At 33.2% G+C, this 18,818-nt stretch overlaps 2 protein-coding genes across 5 annotated transcripts in view; one reads left to right on the forward strand and one right to left on the reverse strand.

Annotated features, from left to right (window-relative positions):
- The first annotated feature begins 1,860 nt into the window (after positions 1 to 1,860).
- On the forward strand, positions 1,861 to 15,479 carry LOC122267632 (alpha-mannosidase 2C1). Of its 4 annotated transcripts, none has more exons than XM_086536114.1 (21): positions 1,861 to 2,146; positions 2,814 to 2,960; positions 3,759 to 3,895; positions 4,628 to 4,732; positions 7,585 to 7,726; positions 7,903 to 8,098; positions 8,243 to 8,444; positions 8,748 to 8,875; positions 9,082 to 9,211; positions 9,396 to 9,544; positions 9,776 to 9,931; positions 10,253 to 10,370; positions 10,798 to 10,907; positions 11,120 to 11,292; positions 11,468 to 11,698; positions 12,496 to 12,737; positions 12,991 to 13,298; positions 13,516 to 13,691; positions 13,847 to 13,925; positions 14,162 to 14,302; positions 14,442 to 15,479. In XM_086536114.1, the coding sequence occupies exons 2-21, from the start codon at positions 2,822 to 2,824 to the stop codon at positions 14,623 to 14,625; spliced, it is 3,246 nt and encodes a 1,081-aa protein (XP_086392240.1). In that variant the 5' UTR covers positions 1,861 to 2,146; positions 2,814 to 2,821; the 3' UTR covers positions 14,626 to 15,479. The 4 variants fall into 4 exon arrangements, with proteins under 4 accessions (XP_086392240.1, XP_086392242.1, XP_086392248.1 ...); XM_086536116.1 differs by having other exon boundaries at positions 1,868 to 1,983; XM_086536122.1 differs by lacking the exon at positions 1,861 to 2,146 and adding an exon at positions 2,220 to 2,307.
- Positions 15,480 to 16,340: 861 nt separating this feature from the next.
- LOC122267634 (putative defense protein 3) overlaps positions 16,341 to 18,818 on the reverse strand; it is an 8,383-nt gene continuing 5,905 nt past the window's right edge. The window contains exons 3-5 of the mRNA XM_043037693.2: positions 17,701 to 17,828; positions 16,730 to 16,821; positions 16,341 to 16,609 (exon numbers count right to left, since the gene is read on the reverse strand). Coding sequence (XP_042893627.2) covers positions 16,540 to 16,609; positions 16,730 to 16,821; positions 17,701 to 17,828 — 290 coding nt within the window. The 3' untranslated portion in view covers positions 16,341 to 16,539. The remainder of the gene's footprint in view (positions 16,610 to 16,729; positions 16,822 to 17,700; positions 17,829 to 18,818) is intronic.

Consider the following 18,818-nt stretch of genomic DNA (forward strand, 5'->3'; position numbering starts at 1 on the left):
AATAATGATAATGAAAATAGTAATAATAATGATAATAATAATAATGATAATAATAATAAAAATAAAAATAATAAAAATAACAACAATAACAATAATAACAACAATAATAAAAAATATAATAACAATAATAACAATAACAATAACAATAACAATAACAATAAAAAAAAATAATAATAATAATAACAATAATAATAATGATAATAATGATAATAATGATAATAATGATAATAATGATAATGATAATAATAATGATAATAATAATAATAATAATAATAATAACAATAATAATAATAGTAATACTGATAATACTGATAATAATGATAATAATGATAATAATAATGATAATAATAATAATAATAATAATAATAATAATAACAATAATAATAATAATAATAATAATAATAATAATAATAATGGAAATAAGAGAAATTATAGTGATGAGAGTAATAACAATAATGATAATGATAATGGTAATGATGATGTTGATAACAAAAATAAAAATGATAATGATAGTGATAATTGTAACAATAATAATGATAATGATGATAATAATAATGACAATATTGATAATAGCAATAATGATAATGATAAAAGTGATGATAATAAGAGTAATAATGAATTTAATAATAATGATGATAATGATGATAATAATAATGATAATAATAAAATCAATAGTAATGATTATTATCATAATAACAATGATAATGATAATAATAATGATAATAATAATAACATTAATAATAAAAAAAAATATTATTATTATTATTATTATAATAATAATCATAACATAATAATAATGATAATGATGATAATTATAATGATAATAATAATGATAATAATGATAATAATAATAATAGTAATAATAGTAATAATAATAATAATAATAATAATAACAATTATGGTAATAATAATAATAATAATAATAATAATAATAATAATAATAACAATGATAATAATAATGATAATAATAGTAATAATGATGATAATTATTATAATGATAATAACTATAACAATATTAATAATAATGATTATAATCATACTCATAATAATAATAAAAATAGTCATAATGATAATAATAATAATAATAATAATAATAATAATAATAATAATGATAATAATAATAATGATAATAATAATAATAATGATGATAATGATAATAATAATAATAATAATAATAATAATAATGATAATAATAATAATAAATAATAAATAATAACAATAATAATAATAATAATAACAATAATAATAATAATAATAATAATAATAATAATAACAATAATAATGATAATAATAATAACAATAATAACACTGATGATAATAATAACGATAATAATAGTAATAATAATAATAATAATAATAATAATCATTATTATTATTATTATTATTATTATTATTATCATTATAATGATAATGCTAACAATAATGATAATGATAATACAAATGAAAAATAATGATATTGATAATGATAACAATAAGAATAATAATGATAATAATGATAATAATAATAATGATGATGGTGATGATAATAACAATGATAATAATTATTATGATAATAATGCTGAAACTAATTGAAACTTCATAAAGATAAAAATCATCATCCCCATAACCACAAGCCCTAGACCTTATTTAGTAAAAAAGAAAAAAAGTAATTTATGTGCAGCCATTATATGAAAGCTTCTCTACCTAATCTCTTGTTACTGGGGCAGAAATAAAGGCCTGTTCTTCTGATTCCAGGTTATAGTTGTGTTTTATTTATTCCTAAGCACACTTCGTCAGCCATAGTATTGGAAAACTTGTACTTATAACCTTAAAAAAAAAGATAATTCGGTTATCTTCCTATCGGCGAGTAGCAAAAACGTAGCGAGAAAGAGCTCTACGCGTCTCCCTCGCCGTTGGCAACTCTGTACCGAGGAGGACAAACTCGCCTAGCAACCTAGCAATGGAAGAAAGTTACATGACAGACCGGTCCTAAACTCCTGCAGGGTGAGAGTGGTGGCATGTCCACATACGTTGCTTGGTGGACGTCCTGTGTGCATTAATTTCCTGGCCGAGGAAACCGTCTGCTAGAGACAAGGAAAATTTGCTACTTTTATTCGAGTCCTTTTTTTTTGGCAACGTTTGGCAACGTTTGCGGTTCCTGGTTCAGGTAATTATTGACTTTTTTTTTAGTTAATTCGAATTATAGATATAAATATCACATATTACTACCATATACCCATGTTATAACGAACCATTGCTGATGTGGCGTTATTATAGAACTATTTTTGAAACCAACCAATTTAGGCCTAATTTCAAAGGCAAAATACGGTATTTTCTTCTTTTTAAATCTTCTTGTTTTTTATTAGTTGTTAGATATCAGGAATAAAGCTAAGTGAAGGATTGTAACTTGATATTGGTGTTTCTAGTTATCATTATAGTTAGAAGGAGGAAAGATATGGAGTAATTGGTAGTCTTACGAAGGCATTAAAGTTTGCTTTATATTTGCTCAAAGATTTAAAGCCGTGGTTGTTTGTCACTTCAAAAAGTAACTGATTTAAGATGCCTTGAGTTGATTTAAGTCCATAACATTACAATTCAGAAGTATCATTTTGTGTTAATGAATATACATTCAATTATATACTTATAGTTAGTATGGTTTTTGCTATTATACTTCAGATTCAGACCAGGAAGAAATTACAATTATAATCAAATGTCAGACATGATATAAGGATGCTAGATATTATCCTTTTCAATCTTTTTTTCTATTAATACTTACTTCATCCACAGGAATATGCAATACTGACAAATATACCCTATCACTTATATATATTCAGATCACACCATGGACGAAGAAGTAACCGCCAGTCTGCACAAGCATCGCAGGACCACCTTAGAGCGATTGGAAAAATATATATCGGACACTTACTTCACCGATGTTAACCTGAGGGGCAAGCTGTACCCATTCAAGAAGGCTATTTCAAGTATGGAAGACTCACTCATGTCATAAAGCTTTTAAGTCACCTATCACCCCATATAAACTCAATTCTATATAACAACTAGGCTGATCAAGATTAAAAAGAATATTTCAATGACTTTAAAATCAATTTCTCCTGAGAAGTTTGTCTCATTTAATTGTTTTCTCTCCTATATCTTATAAATCTAGGGTATGGCATTGATGATGGATTTTCCCCATTATATTATCTGTTTTAGAGCTGTTCTTAATCCATCTCTGTTGTAGATTAGCAGGAGGGAATAGAAAGATTAATGGTAACAAAGATGAGAGGATTGGAAGCTAGAGTAACTTGGTGTTTTGTGAAGTGAGGTTCCCATTTGAGAGATCTTCATGAGAATTTCATGAATATTGAGATCCAGTAGACTTGATTGTAATGGGAATGAGGTCATTCCATTTTCATTTATAGAATTATTAAATGATATTATAGAAATGGGGAAAGATGTCTTAATATATTATTTTTTAAGTATTGATATTCTGTTAAAAGTATTATAGTTAGCAAAGCAGACTGTAATGATACATGTTAGAAAGGTACTTGGTATGTTTGAATGCAAAGACAATAGAGGAATATTATCAATATTGCTATTCATGAGGAGCACCTAGTCACCGATATAATGAAAATCAGGTTGAAGTTGATTATTAAAACAAGAAGACAGAAAGAATAGAAAAATATAACTAGAAAATACCAAGCAACTTTATAAATGATATTCACCTGTTTTCTAATCTTCCTTATTTGAAACCAAAGTCATTTCTCCTTCCACCTTTGCAGAGATATCTCACTGGAGAGTTCCTGGAGGAGAAGGGAGCTGGCAGCAATGGAGTTTCAGACAAATGCTAACACAGAGTTTTGCTCCCATCAAAGTTGGAGATTCTTTTGGCCCTACTTGGAGCACTCACTGGTTCAAGGTACTTTTTCATGTCTGTTCTTCTAGAATATAAGCAACTTAATCTGTATAATGTATGGTGGATTGTCTGCATAGCATTTTAACTGGAGTAATACATATATTCCTTAATAAAGATGTATTTATTTCTATAACCATAATGTTGTATTATTATGATGGATTAACTATGTTTTAGATCCAGTAGATGACAATAAGAAAGGAGTGAATATATGTTTCATAATCTGAGAAAAAAGAAATTGATTGAGTTTAAGTTTGTTAAAAATACAGCAAATTGTATCCAATATATTCCTCTTGAGTCCAGCAAGATAGGTACCTTTGCAAAGTTGCCTGACTAGATCAAGCAACTTTGCAAGCAGGTGTATTCCTGTACCAACCCTGTCAGCTAAGGTGGCAGACCAGAATTCTTATTATTCAATATCTTAATTGTTGAAGGGATTACATATGGTAATAGATACTTTCCGAAATAGATACATTCTTTACTTTCACTCAAGATAATATTTGGTTGTTTACAAAAATGTAATGGATATATATGATGAGAAAGACTTTTTTTTTTTTTTTTTTTAGAAAAAGGTTGTATACAAGAACATTTTGTCGGATAAGTAAACATTTTCACAACAATTGGCTCCCAGATATCATGTAATTCCCACATTACAGAACTAAAAAAAGAAAAAGGAAAAAAAAAAAAAAAAACTGGTCTGGAAAGACAATATCTGATGCTCTCCCTTCTTCCACACAGATTGAGATCGCTATACCTGAGGCATGGAAAGGCCAGCCAGTCTTGTTTCGGTGGAAAAGTCAGTCTGAGGCCATGATATGGAGCAGAAGTGGAGAACCCTTACAGGTAAACTCACCCGTTAGACTTACACATGAATTTTCTTACAGGTAGACTTACCCATTAGACTTTTTTTAGATTTTTTTTTTAGAAGTGTATAAATAGGATACTGTTATTTTATTATGAATGATAACATTATTGTTTTCAGGATGTATTACAGTTATTATTACTAATATGGATATTATCGTTCCAAATATAATTATTGATGTTCATGCTGCAGATTGCATTTTTTAAATTATATTTATCGGTGTTATTTTTCATTATTACTTCTACTGAAGAGTAAGGTTATGGTTTCATGAGGGTCTATTGGTTAAGTGGGTCTTTATGCTTGTTTGTTAGTTTGTTAATATGATAAAACTAAAAGTTACATATGGATTGTGATGAAACTTTAAGTCGATTAATTTTTAATGGCTAATAAGGGTAGATTAAGAGTAGATGTATAGGGTAGGGTTTCTTTGATGAGGTTAGTTTTAATTTTTTTGGATTTTATGTTAGATAAGGATGCATGAAAGATTTTACAAATAGAATATTAGAGATGTAAGGAGAGATGAGTTAGGACTAAAACTAGCAACAGATGTTTGTGATATTTGAGTCCTTTTGTAGCTGTTTTTAATATTATCATCAGGAGCTTTACCCTCCGTGACTGACATTTTTACCAGTAATAGTGGTTATAGTAGTGTTACTATTAATAGTTATGATAGTAAATATAGTTGTAGTTGTAGTTGCTGTTGTAAGTGATTTTGTAGTAGAAATAAAAATAGTAATAGTAATGATAAAAGTAGTAGTAGTAGTAGTTCCAGTATTTCAGTTAGTATTATGTTACTTTGTTCCAGTTATTTTACCTACAGGCTTTAAAAAATAATAAAAAAAAAAATCATGGTTTTAAAGTACTACATCCTAAAAAAATTGCTAATTCTTTAACTTTTTTATTAGTGGGTTTGAGTATATAACTGTGTACTGTAAAGGGAAGGTATTTATTGGAGTTATATTTTATAAAGCAATCTTCTCTAAAGTGTTATTGTTCATCAAATATATTCATAAACATCAAGATTTAAATTAGGTAGTATGATATGTGTATTAAGAAAATCAGGGGGGTGAAGAAAATCACGTTTCCCTACCCTCACATACCCTTTATGCTTTGTCAGATCAGGTTTTGTAATCTGCTACCTTTAGACAGGAGACAGTACACAGGTAGTTTCCTTCGTCTTTGCTTCTTCTGTGCTTGCAACTCGTGCCAACTGGTGGTTAAGCAGGTCTCGCCTGCCAGGATAAGCGGTTAGGGTTAGAAAGCTTCTGTATAGTAGTTCCGTATTTTCAGTTAGTATCATGTTACTTTGTTCCAGTTATTATACCTACAGGCTTAAAAAAAAATAAAAAAAAAAAAAAAAAAAAAATCAAAAGTAAAAAAAAACCATGCTTAGTATGCTTAAAAGTTATATTAATGGTTTGAGTAGGGTGGTACTAATTTGCATAACATGTAAGGGTCTATTAGAAGGTATATATTATAAAGCAATTTTTATAAGTTTATTTCTCTAAGTTTAATTATAAACAAAATCATAAAACAATTAGATAGTGTTTTATGATAGTTATTAAGATTAGAATGAAAGAGAGAAGGGCTGAAGAGGTTCAATTATGCTTGTTCATGATTATGCCTGTGGTCAGGTTTTGTTTTCTGTTTTTGAATTTGTACCTTTAGACAGGAGACAGGCAATGTGCAATGCTTTCCCACGAGTGTTCTGTGTGTGCTTGGAACTGTGCCACATGCAGTTGTGCAGGTCTCGCCTGCCAGGATGCCATTTAGCTATTTAGCTATTTATTATGCTAGCTACTTTATAGTATTTCCATCACTCCCCAAATTTTTTTTTTTTTATTTAATGTATATATATGTATATATGATATATATAAATATGTGTGTGTGTGTGTGTGTGTGTGTGTGTGTGTGTGTGTGTGTGTGTGTGTGTGTGTGTGTGTGTGTGTGTGTGTGTGTGTGTGTGTGTGTGTCTGTGTCTGTGTGTGTGTGTGTGTGTGTGTGTGTGTGTGTGTGTGTGTGTGTGTGTGTGTGTGTGTGTGTGTGTGTGTGTGTGTGTGTGTGTGTGTGTGTGTGTGTGCGTGTGTGTGTTTTTGTGTGTAATCCAAAAAGGCCACCCTTGCCCCACAGCTGCACTTGACACCAGTTTTACATCAATAGGCAAATTTGGGGTTTGATGTTAGAAAAGGTTGATTTGATAGTCATAGCTGTAAAAGATTTGAGTGAAGATATGGAAAAAATTATATAGATTATGTAAATGCAATACATATAGCGGGAGGATTGTGTGGGAGGAGAAGCTACCCAGACACAGAGAAGACCCATTAATGGGGTATGGGGATAGTAGTAGTTGTGGGGAGCTCATAGTGTCCTTGAGGTTGTAGAAAAGATGCCAGACAATACTAGATATACTAATTCACATCTACTATGTCCCATTCAAAGCAAAAGAGACAGGAAAACAGCCCACCAATTTTTAAAAGCTGAAGTTTTATTGAGGCTACTTGACCAGAAGTTCCAATTTTAAGATATATTCAATCAAGGAGCCTTGCTCTTTTTTTATTAGTATTATTATCATTCCTTTATTAATGATTCATTAAGAAAGGTGTGCATTGCATGAATGAATAATACTTTGCAGAAGCATAGTTCATACAATGTCAAAATAGTAGTATTATTGTTATTCTTGGTATCAACCTTTTATAAACATCCCCAAAAGATGCACTTACCTTATATAGCAACTATGACAGTGTTATTCTGGGTGTCAGCCTTTTTTTAAACATCCCCAAAAGATACTTTATATAGCAACTATGACAGTGTAAATAGAGACTTATCTTTGCAGGGTTTATCAACGGGCATTGGTCATCAAATGCGCCCTGACTTCCTGATTAGCCAGAGTTGGAACGGTTCAGTGGAGCCTCTCATTTACTACATTGAGATGGCTTGCAATAATATGTTTGGTGCAGGGAAGAATGGCATGATCAGTAAGTGTTATTGTATTTTTGAGGTTTATAAATAGATATGTGCTTGTCACTTGACAATTTAGTATCAACTCATGTTTTTAAAAGCTGGGTCTATATATAACTGATTTTCACTAGCCTATGTTTATTGATTCCTTCTTTCTTTCAATTTTTAAAATCTCTGTCTCTCCTCCTCTTAGATCCAGTTGATCCAGATCGTACATTCACACTAGAGTTAGCAGAAGTTTGTACTCGCGATGAGAAAGTGTACAATCTGTTGATGGATCTGGAGGTGCTGCATGACATGGCCAAAAAACTTCCTGAGGATTCAAAGGGTTTTGAGGCTCTCTATGCTGGCAACCAAATCATCAACCACATTGTCAAAAATGAGATGAGGTAACACCAGAAAAAGAGAGAAAATAGAATTATGCTTGCAAAGTGATAGATTGTACATGAAATGTCATATTAATGTGAAAAAGACTATGTACACATGAAGTAGTAAATAACACAGTCCTCACACTATTTCTTCTCCATTTTCAGACAGGCTCGCCAGATAGCAAGGACTTTTTTCTCCAAGATCAATGGTGCTCGAGCCCATACCTTGGCACTCATGGGCCACTGCCACATTGATTCTGCGTGGCTGTGGCCATACTCTGAAACCAAGAGAAAGTGTGCCAGGTCTTGGATATCCACTCTTCATCTGATGGAGGAATATCCTGAGATGAGGTTTGCTTGTTCACAGGTAATTACTTTTCTTTCTTTTTTTTCTTTTTCTGTCTCTCTACTTTTATGTTCTTATGATATAAACTTCACATACTATCAGGAAAATTTTGGTGTCATATTATTTGTTGTGTGTTCAAGGTAGCCAAAGCTGTAAGTGATCTTTGTCATAGAATCAGGACTGCATAAGTGAAATATGAACGATATGGTAAATTCTGAGATGATCATATCATGGTTACATTGTAAACAACTGTAAAAGTACTGGATATCCAAAATAAAAATACTCTTACCTATTATTTGAATGCAATATATGTATTTTCTCCAGGCCCAGCAGTTTGCATGGGTGAAGGAGCACTACCCGTCCATTTATGAGAAGATAAAGATACAAGTGAAAGCAGGACGGTTCATTCCGGTCGGTGGAACGTGGGTAGAAATGGATGGCCTCCTTCCCAGGCAAGTTTACGAATGGCTGAATGGATTATACTGCATATATGTAAACGTAGTCATATGATTTACTAAGATTTGAAAATTGTATGTATATGCCTAAATTTCAGAAGCAGCTTAAAAGTATTATTTATTTATGTAGAGAATTGCAAAAGTGTTACCTAGACATGTGATTTATTTAGCAAATTGTAATAATATTCCTATCCTGTGTTTAGTGGAGAGTCGTTCATGCGGCAATTCCTTTACGGTCAACTTTTCTTCATGAGAGAATTTGGCATCAAGTGCAAAGAGTTTTGGCTTCCCGACACCTTTGGTTATTCTTCTCAGATTCCACAGATTTGTCAGGTATGTCTCCATGGCAGTGTATGTGTAGATATTGTTTGAATTTACTTTAGTGTATCCTTATTACATGTTTTAGTTTATGGGGTAGCTGTATTTTGTGTATGAAGTTGTAGATATCACTGAGTTTTGTTTTATTGAATAATTTTACTTGATTCAGATTTTCTTTCTTCTCTACTACCTTTAACAGCATTTTGGAATCAGCCGCTTTCTGACCCAAAAATTAAGCTGGAGTTTGGTGAACAAGTTTCCTCACCATAACTTCATCTGGGAAGGACTGGACGGTAGTACTGTTATTGCTCACTTCCCACCTGGAGACTCGTATGAAATGAATGTCAAGTAAGAGACAGAAGAGTAATAATCTGTTACATTTTCTACTTTGTTTTGCCAGATAGATATCATGTAATATTAAATACTCATTCCGGGTATGGAAGGCATGAAGAGCAGCAATTAAAGAAAAAAAGATAGTGACAGGACACCTTTCATACTAAAATTACATCTATTATTTAAAACTTTGAATGAGGTGCTCAAAAAATTATGATTGACTCTGTTCCTGTTTTAAAACCACAGTGTAGATGAGGCTATAAGGACAGTCAAAAATCTTGAGGACAAAGGTCGCGTGTCCACTTCAGCCTTCCTGTATGGCTATGGAGACGGAGGTGGTGGACCAACAAGAGACATGTTGGAGAGAGCCAGGAGACTGAAGGATGTTGATGGCTGCCCAAAGTAAGGCTTTGTTCTAGGTTATCTTTAGAAGGAATAACGAGTTTTCTTAATAGATGTAAGGGTTTGTTTTAAATGTTGATTTATATCTGTTAATTTGGTATAATTAGTTAATTCATTGCATCCTCTTTTTTCTCTTTTCTTCTTCCTTTCTATTAAAAATAACTTTTTTTTTTTTTTTTTTTGCTTTTAATGATATTACTTTTTTTTTCTCTTTCCTATTTCTTCCTTTTCTCATACTTTTTTTTCTTCTCTTCCTCTCATCCTCCCCCTATTCCTCTTTCTCTATCTCCTCTTCTTCCTCATGCTTTTTTCCCATGAAAGGATGGAGCACATGTCTCCTGATGACTTCTTCAAACGTTTGGAATCAGAGAAGCACAACCTTTGCCGCTGGGTAGGAGAGCTGTACCTCGAGTTACACAATGGCACTTACACCTCACAGGTTGGTAAGATATTAGTACCATACTGGGTTGCACTATAGTATTGGGTATCTATATTTTACTATATTTTACTTAGATCTACAAATTGAAACTAACTTTAGTATTCGGTATCACTCTTCTATATGACTATATTTTAAACTGAAACTAACTTTAGTAGTTGGTATCACTCTTCTATATGACTATTTTACTTAGATCTACAAACTAAAACTAACTTTAGTATTCAGTATCACCCTATGTGAATATATTTTACTTGGATCTACAAACTGAAACTAACTTTAGTATTTAGTAACACTCTATGTGAATATATTTTACTTAGATCTACAAACTGAAACTAACTTGAATATTCCGTATCACTGAATATATCGTACTTGGATCTACAAACCAAAACTTTTTTTGTATCCATGACACTGATGCATATTTTCCCAACAGGCGAATACAAAGCGTTTAAACCGTGAGTGTGAATTTGCGCTCAGGGATGCTGAATTGTTCCTTGCAGTCATTGCTATGAAAGGTGGCTTGGATAGGCAGACAATCTACAGGTAATAATATAATAATATGGATGACATGTGTTATGTATGTTATATATTTGTTATAAGTAAATTTAAGAAGATTAAAACACATTTATTGCAAAAAAAGAATAGTTTTTTTTCTTGGGAAATTATATATTATCTTATAAGTTGCCAGATAATGTGTGTTTTTGTATGTGTTCTTGAGTCCAGTAGTTTTATTTCATGACAAATCTGATCAACAGACACCAGGATGCCCTTGTTGATGCCTGGAAGAAGGTGCTCCTCAACCAGTTTCATGATGTTATACCAGGATCCAGCATTGGCACTGTGTACAAAGACAGTGATCAGCTCTTCAGAGAAGCCTTGACAGCTGCTGCAAAGACCAGAGTTGCATGCTTGCCACACATAATGCATGGTAGGGGAAGTGATTGTAATCCTATTGTTATCGTCTGATAATTCTATAAGATGATATCCTATTCTTTATAGTTTATAGTTTATAGTCAATTCTATCCCCTTTTAGTCTCAAACATTTTGAATTTTCTCTCCTATGTTAGAGATGTGAGGCAACATTTTTTCTTCTTCTTAATTAGAGTCTGCACACCAAGGATCCAGAGAGCAAGCAGTGGCGGTGAACACACTTCCATGGCAAGTGCGTCAAGTCATCAACCTCAAAGAGGACTGCGACGAACCGACCAGGAAGCGCATGCGGGTCGAGGGCGAACTGAACGAGGCTGCTGGTGGAGGCCACTATATCGCTGTAGAAATGCAGGGCATTGGGTGGTCAAAACTTACCCCCATTAATCCCCCTGCTGTGAAAGTCTGTAAGTTGCCGTAGGACTCGTAGGTTAAGTCTTTGCATGGATTGGTAATTTGTGCTGAATTGCAAATCTGTAAGAAATAGGCCTTAAAAGAAAAATTATATACTTTTGATTTGATAATACTGTAAGGCATTCACAGGATAAGAAAATAGATAATTGGAGATGGATAGTTGCTGGTATGCTCTATATCATTTCCATCTGAGCCACTTAAACCACCCAATTGGTTAGGACTGTGGCCTTTCTGAGTGATTGGGCAACACATGCAAGACCATACTCCTAGTGAATCATTCAAGGCATGCCATTTATTATATCATTTGGCTTTATGCAATTCAAGGCAGTCATAATGTGGATGTATAGTTGAAAGTATATGCGATTCCATACACCATGCTATTAGTAATTTCTAATTTACAACCTGCGATATGGCATTATCTTGCCCAAAATTATTGGAGTTATAGCAGGATTTGCTGCTGGCATTATGACTGGTTTGCATTATATACAGCAAGCCTTGAATGGTTTGGAGGGGATGTACTCCTGCATATGTTACCCCATAATAGCATGGACTGCTTCCAGAAAGGCCCAGGACCTAAATTCCAAGACTGGTGTAGGTGGCCCAGTCAGAATTCTTGTAGAGTGTGCCACATAGAAAGGATAATCGTTAGTATTGATTGTCATCAGAGAAATGAGAGATTGACAGTTTTATCATTTTAATATTTATTATCATTATTACTGATACTGTTATTGTTATCATATTTATTAGTATATAAAAAACAAGATGACTTAATTTTTCTTCCATGTTTTAGGGATGGAAAAAGACACCTTCGTTTTAGAAAACAGCTTCATACGAGCAGAGATAAACAAAAATGGCCAAGTTACAAGTATGGTTCTTGCCGACCAGCAGGACCAGGATGTATTTAGAACACCAGACGGATCACAGTGTGCGGGGAATCAGCTGATGATTTATGATGATATTCCTTTGTACTGGGATGCTTGGGATACTATGGATTATCACTTGGAAACCGCAAAGATCCTGAATGAAAAGCAGGTTTGTAGTACGGGTACCATAGTAAGAGCTTTTAAATATGATTATTATAAAGTGTGCTAAAGCTCTCTTAAAAGAAAGGTCTCCTGTAGAGAAATTTAGATATAGATTGGGAAAGCCTTTTATTTCGTTCATTCATCTAGGTAACTAGATTTTTCAAATTTTGATAATTAACCAGAAAGAAAAAGAAAATTAAAATACATTGCTTTTTGGTACTCATCATATTTAATTTGTCACATTTATCAATTATTTTCAGAGTGGCTGCATACTGTCAGAAATACAAGTAATTGAGAACACTCCTCTAATGGTTAGACTCGAATGGAAGATGAAGATTAGTGAGGTTTCCGTCCTAAACCAAGAAATATCCCTGTCTGCCGTAAATCCCTACCTGACCTTCCACACCCATGTAAACTGGCATGAGAATCGCAAGTTCCTCAAAGTGGGTTTCAACACAGGCATCATTGCTAGGGAGGCCGCATTCGACTCACAGTTTGGCCACTTGTATCGGCCTACTCACATGAACACCTCGTGGGACTCGGCCAAGTTTGAAGTGTGCGGCCACAAGTATGTGAAAGTAGAGGTTCTGTGTAGCTTTGTTTTCTTGGTATTTATTTATTTTATTACTATGATTATTGTTATTTGAGTTCTTTTTATCCTTGCTTTATTGCAGACTATCATTGCCTTTCTTCTAAGCCAATTATTCAGAATAGTTATATGAAGAAAACACAAACATGCAAATAAAAAATATGACCTTACAACATCAACAATTCAAACATTGCAGATGGGCTGACCTCTCAGAACATAACTTTGGTGTAGCAGTCTTCAACGACAGCAAGTATGGTTGGACTGCACGTGGAAGCATGCTAAGCCTTTCCCTACTGCGATCACCTAAAGCTCCTGATGAACGATGCGACATGGGCAAACACTCCTTCAAATATGCCCTTATGCCCCACAGAGGTTAATTATTCTGAGGATTTAAATGTTTGGATTGTAGTTTTGTATTTATATGATAGGTGTTTTTTTGTTGTTTTTTTTTGTTTTTTCATGTTGTTTAATTCTCTTGATGTTAACTTTGCATTCCGTTATTTGACAAGCAATCATATATTTTCCAGGAACACTGCAGAGTGCTGGTGTGCCTCAGAGAGCATATGAATTCAACACAAATCTGATAGTTTTCACTTCAAAATTAGCGTAAGTAAAGGATATAGTTATACTAAAGTTTAAGCAGTAGACATGTTCTTTTTCTTCTTTTTTTACATTTACTCATTCCTTCTGTTGATCTTTAGCTACATCGTTTCTATCTCACTTTTCCAAAGTCTGTCCTCTTTTATGTCATGTTTTTTGCATTTATATAATCAAATCAATATTTCCTTATACTTCATCCAGAGTGTGATGTTAGTTTTAATCTTTCTTTCTTTGACTTCTAGAAGAGACAGCGATACGAAAGTGGACTGGTTTAGTGTGATTGGGGAAGGAGTAATGATCGAGGCTGTGAAGCTGGCCGAAGACAAGACCGGAGACGTTGTGGTTCGCCTCTATGAAATGCAAGGGGGAAGCCACAGAGTATGGTGAGTGTTGTTGTCCTGCCATTTGTCAGTAATAATGGTTATGTCCAGATATGTAATATGTATGTATGTATAGAAATGTATGCATCTATCTCTTAGATGAATGTCCTATCATCCCTTGTTGTCCTTCCAATCATTGCAGGTTGAAAGCAACAGCGATCCCTCCTCCGAAAGGTGTCCACCTCTGCAATGGACTTGAAGAATCCTATCAGCCACTGCCATTTGATGCCAAACCAGCAAATGTGGGGCAGGACAACAAATACTTCTATGTACCTCTTACCTTCTCTCCCTTCAAGATTTTGAACGTTCGCTTCCGATATGCCTAAGCGCTGTGCCATCCAGCGAATGATTGAGGGATTTTATCACCTTCTCAAGAAGTACGCTCAATTTTTTTATGTCATACTGAAGTGTTGTTGTTTGTATTAGAAGGAGAATAAAAACAAAAAAAAAGGATAAAGAACTCTTGGTGTGTGAAGGATGCAGGATTAGGAAATGGTGATGGGTAACTCTGAATTAAATAGGTAAGTTTTCAGTTGTAGTTATAACATATCAGGGGGAATACAAAGGTTGTTGGTATGGTTTGCAAATGCACAAAAAAAATCCCTTATATATTATAGGTTAGTGTTATTCTGTGTGTACGTTTATCAAAAGCACAAATTTGTTGTTGATTTTATTGTTGTTTATTTAATAACTGTTAGTGATGAGATATTTGTTATTAATATATAATTTAAAAGTTATTTTGACAGGGGTGATTTTTTTGTTTTCTTTTATTTTACTGGTTCAAAATATATCTAGAAAACCTTATTTTATACATACAAATTATATTTAAATGAAGCGAAGAAGGAAGAATGTGTACAAAAAATGTCTTTCATTGCAGACTTATGAAGTTTGCATAATTTATTGCAGAAATTTACATTTTCGCTGTTATATGATACTGATAATACTTCTCCTTACATTTTTCCATTCACTATAACCTTTCTGCTCATGTGTGATCAGATGAAAGATCTCAGCTATCTTTGATATAGATATAAGAGCCATATTGTATTTTACAATTTTATACTAACACAGCAAATGAAAGCAAAATTCTCCTTCACTGATGTTATTACGATAATGTAATTTTTGAATTCCTTTTTCTTTTACGGAATAGTTTGGCACAAAACAAAAAAAAATAAATGTTAAACCTGTGTTTGAATAACCATTCTTTATAACTCACTTTCTATAAGGCTATATGGTATTACACAAACATATGTCAAGAGTAAAGCCTAACCAATGGCAAACCTTGCATTATCAGGACAGAATGCAGCACATGCAATGATAGCTTAACAAAAACTTAAAACAGACTGGTTGGATAGTCACTGCCTGTACACACTGAATGTGTTTTATTGTAATTATAGGTTGCAATACCACATCCATGCACACTAACAGATAACAAGCAATGATGCATTCTTGACTGACTCCTTCTCTCCATTTAATCTTTCACTTATTGGCTATGATAGATAAGTTTACATAGGTTAGTTTCTGTAATAAGTTTTAATAAGGGTATTAAAGGGAGACTTAAGTCAGTGGTTTAGAAGTGATTTTTTTCCAAAATGAAATTATTTGTTGAGATGAATATACCTAATGCTGAAGTAACTGACACAACAAACTTACAAAACCAATCAGAACTACATTCCTTCCTTCTCCCTCCTCCCCCCCCTTTCCTATCTCTCTCTATCTCTCTCTCTCTCTCTCTCTCTCTCTCTCTCTCTCTCCCCTCCTCTCCTCTCCTCTCTCTCTCTCTCTCTCTCCTCTCTCTCTCTCTCTCTCTCTCTCTCTCTCTCTCTCTCTCTCTCTCTCTCTCTCTCTCTCTCTCTCTCTCTTCCTTTCCTCCCCCCCTCCATACCTACTTTTCTTTTTTACATCTAGAATGTGTCCTTCATTTAAATATACATTTCAGAATTTGTATAGGAATTCTACTATTGCACTGCATTTCCCGTACATGAGAAATACAACAGGTGGTATTTCTTATACTTGAGGGTATGTAACATCAAAAGAAAAAATCCAATATTTGAAGATTTTATTATCAATAAATATTAAATACACTCTGATTTTAAGTATTCTCTTTATATGTTGATATGAATATAGAAAAAATAAGAGTAGTTAATCAAGTCAGAATAATATATAATATAATCCAAATAAAATGTTAAGAAAGCATATAGAAAAAGTTGCATTTCAAAGCCATTTCAATTCTCCAAGCATCATTAGACCAGCATCACCTTTTTGGACACCACATTAATCCAGAAAATTTCGTTATTCATGATCACAGTTCCCCTGTAAGAAAAAATAAACATGAAGTTAAAAAAATATATATAGTAAGCGAATATTTTCATAATGGAAGGGCAGAAATCTTAATGAATAAACTATTCTCATTATACATCAATGCTTATTTACCTGAAAGTAACAGTTCCCTTCATATTTTCTGGGGACTTCCAACTCAGCATCTGGACTACCTTCTCAGTACTGTCTGCGGAGTAAGCTGCAGTCTGTTGAATTATAAAAGCGATCAATGGAGGTTCTCCCGAGGGTTGTTTCTGTACCTCATCCCATATGGCATTCTGTGATTACGTGCGCATTTTGATGGAGGAGAGAGACATGATTAGCATATTTGGTTATGAGATATTTAGTTTTGAATATTTTACCTTGACTCGTCCCTTTTAGAAATGTTATTGGTCTTTATGACATAACGGCCTTTCTTCTTGACGGAATGCAAGCACTGTCACCTCCATCTTGTATAGGTTATTCTTATTATTTATTTCATTTTTGCTATGCCATATTTTTATCTTATTAAATAAAACAACATCCATACTGCTTCCATATATGGTTATTTACTTAATCAGCTACTTATCTTCATGGCAAATTGCGATCAGATGTTGGTGAACATTCTCTACCAAAATCTATTACTTCAGAGCAAGAGCGCTGTTATTTTTTAATGGTGCGCCTTACGTTTATAACTTGCTAGGGAATTATTCTTAGAAGATTATGTCACTGTTCCCGATCCCCGAGTGAACTGACCCTGGTGACGTCCTTGCTATAGATTAGGTTCGCGTTTCGAAAGCTAATCAGCTCACCTGATTTCGGAATACAAGTATAACCCCGTTTATACTCAAATGCTGACACGACAGAAAATTTCTGAATAATTATTCAATCGTACTCTTTTTCCGGCAATAACCAATCAGTCTCATTTAACATTTTTTCAATCACCTTCAATAACGAACCCAAACCAATTTCGAAAAAAACACCGACAACTTTAATAACACTATCCCATCGCTTAGTCAAGGTTCCCCAGTTCACTTCATGGCCAACTAACCGAGATCGGCGCACGGCCATGAACCAGCTTCTCGGGGCCTCTTGGCTATACTTACCGCAGGTCCTCCGCAGTCGAGCTTCATGGGAGCGGTAACGAAGGTTCCGATGGGCTGTTCCGAGGCGCCGTAGGCCTCGATGAAGAATCCTTCGAACTTTACTTCGGGGTCAAACCCGGCCAAGACCACTGAGGAAAGACAGGTATGGATCGTTAGGGTTCTGTATCTTGTGGTGTCCTTGGTCTGTTAGGTTGATTTTTGAAGGAAAATAAAGGTTATGTCTATCGTGTGTGTGTGTGTGTGTGTGTGTGTGTGTGTGTGTGTGTGTGTGTGTGTGTGTGTGTGTGTGTGTGTGTGCGTATGTGTGTGTGTGTGTGTGTGCATATATACATATAAACATATATATGTATATATATATATACATATATATACATATATATGATATATATATATACTTATATATATATATATATATATATATATATATATATATATATGTATATATATACCATATTACGTATATGCGTTTAGCTACGTGTATGTGCATAAAGCGTGTATGTATATATAGCACATACATAAACACTCCCATATATGAAAATATTATGACTATAGTGCACACACAGATCCACATATCTGATTATATTAGCTCCCCCACTCCCTATATATTTCCATTTGAAGTTTCTATATATGTATTACGGAATTGATTCAAATTCCCTCTAATTCTTTTTATCTCTATCTCACTCTATATCTTTCTCTCTGTATGTCTGTGAAAGGAATTAGTCAACTACCAAATGCAGAATAATCAATATATAATTTTCAAAATACTGGGATTCTCCTTCCTGTCTTTTCTAAATGCTATCGCAAGCTGTGATTTCAACAGCTGGTATTTCACCGGTTGTCCGACATCTGTTCTGTTGTGTGATTCAGAATAGAACGTTCCGGAACATTCACATTTTTGCTAACCTTATTCAACATCCTTGAAGAATATTTTTTTCTAGTGCTGCCTTAAATTTATGTAAGATTCTGGCTAATGATTTATGTACACAGCTGTGACTATTAAGCGCTATTTTTTAAAATGTCAGAATTTAGATATACTCATGAGATGTATAACGTTTTTGATTTCTTACCGCACATAAAAAGTCGTTATAACACTGTTATTTCAACGTTAAAGAACAACT

This window comes from Penaeus japonicus, unplaced genomic scaffold (genome assembly GCF_977035675.1).
Source record: "Penaeus japonicus unplaced genomic scaffold, GWHDUDI00000001_assembly GWHDUDI00000001, whole genome shotgun sequence".
Lineage (NCBI taxonomy): Eukaryota > Metazoa > Arthropoda > Malacostraca > Decapoda > Penaeidae > Penaeus > Penaeus japonicus.

What these genes read in the sequence shown, in the direction of transcription:
- LOC122267632 (XM_086536114.1), top strand. Translation starts at nt 2,822, where the DNA reads ATGGACGAAGAAGTAACCGCCAGTCTGCACAAGCATCGCAGGACCACC. An exon ending in GAAGTGGAGAACCCTTACAG is followed by an intron (nt 4,733 to 7,584) that starts GTAAACTCACCC and finishes TTATCTTTGCAG; the next exon opens with GGTTTATCAACGGGCATTGG. An exon ending in AGATTCCACAGATTTGTCAG is followed by an intron (nt 9,212 to 9,395) that starts GTATGTCTCCAT and finishes TACCTTTAACAG; the next exon opens with CATTTTGGAATCAGCCGCTT.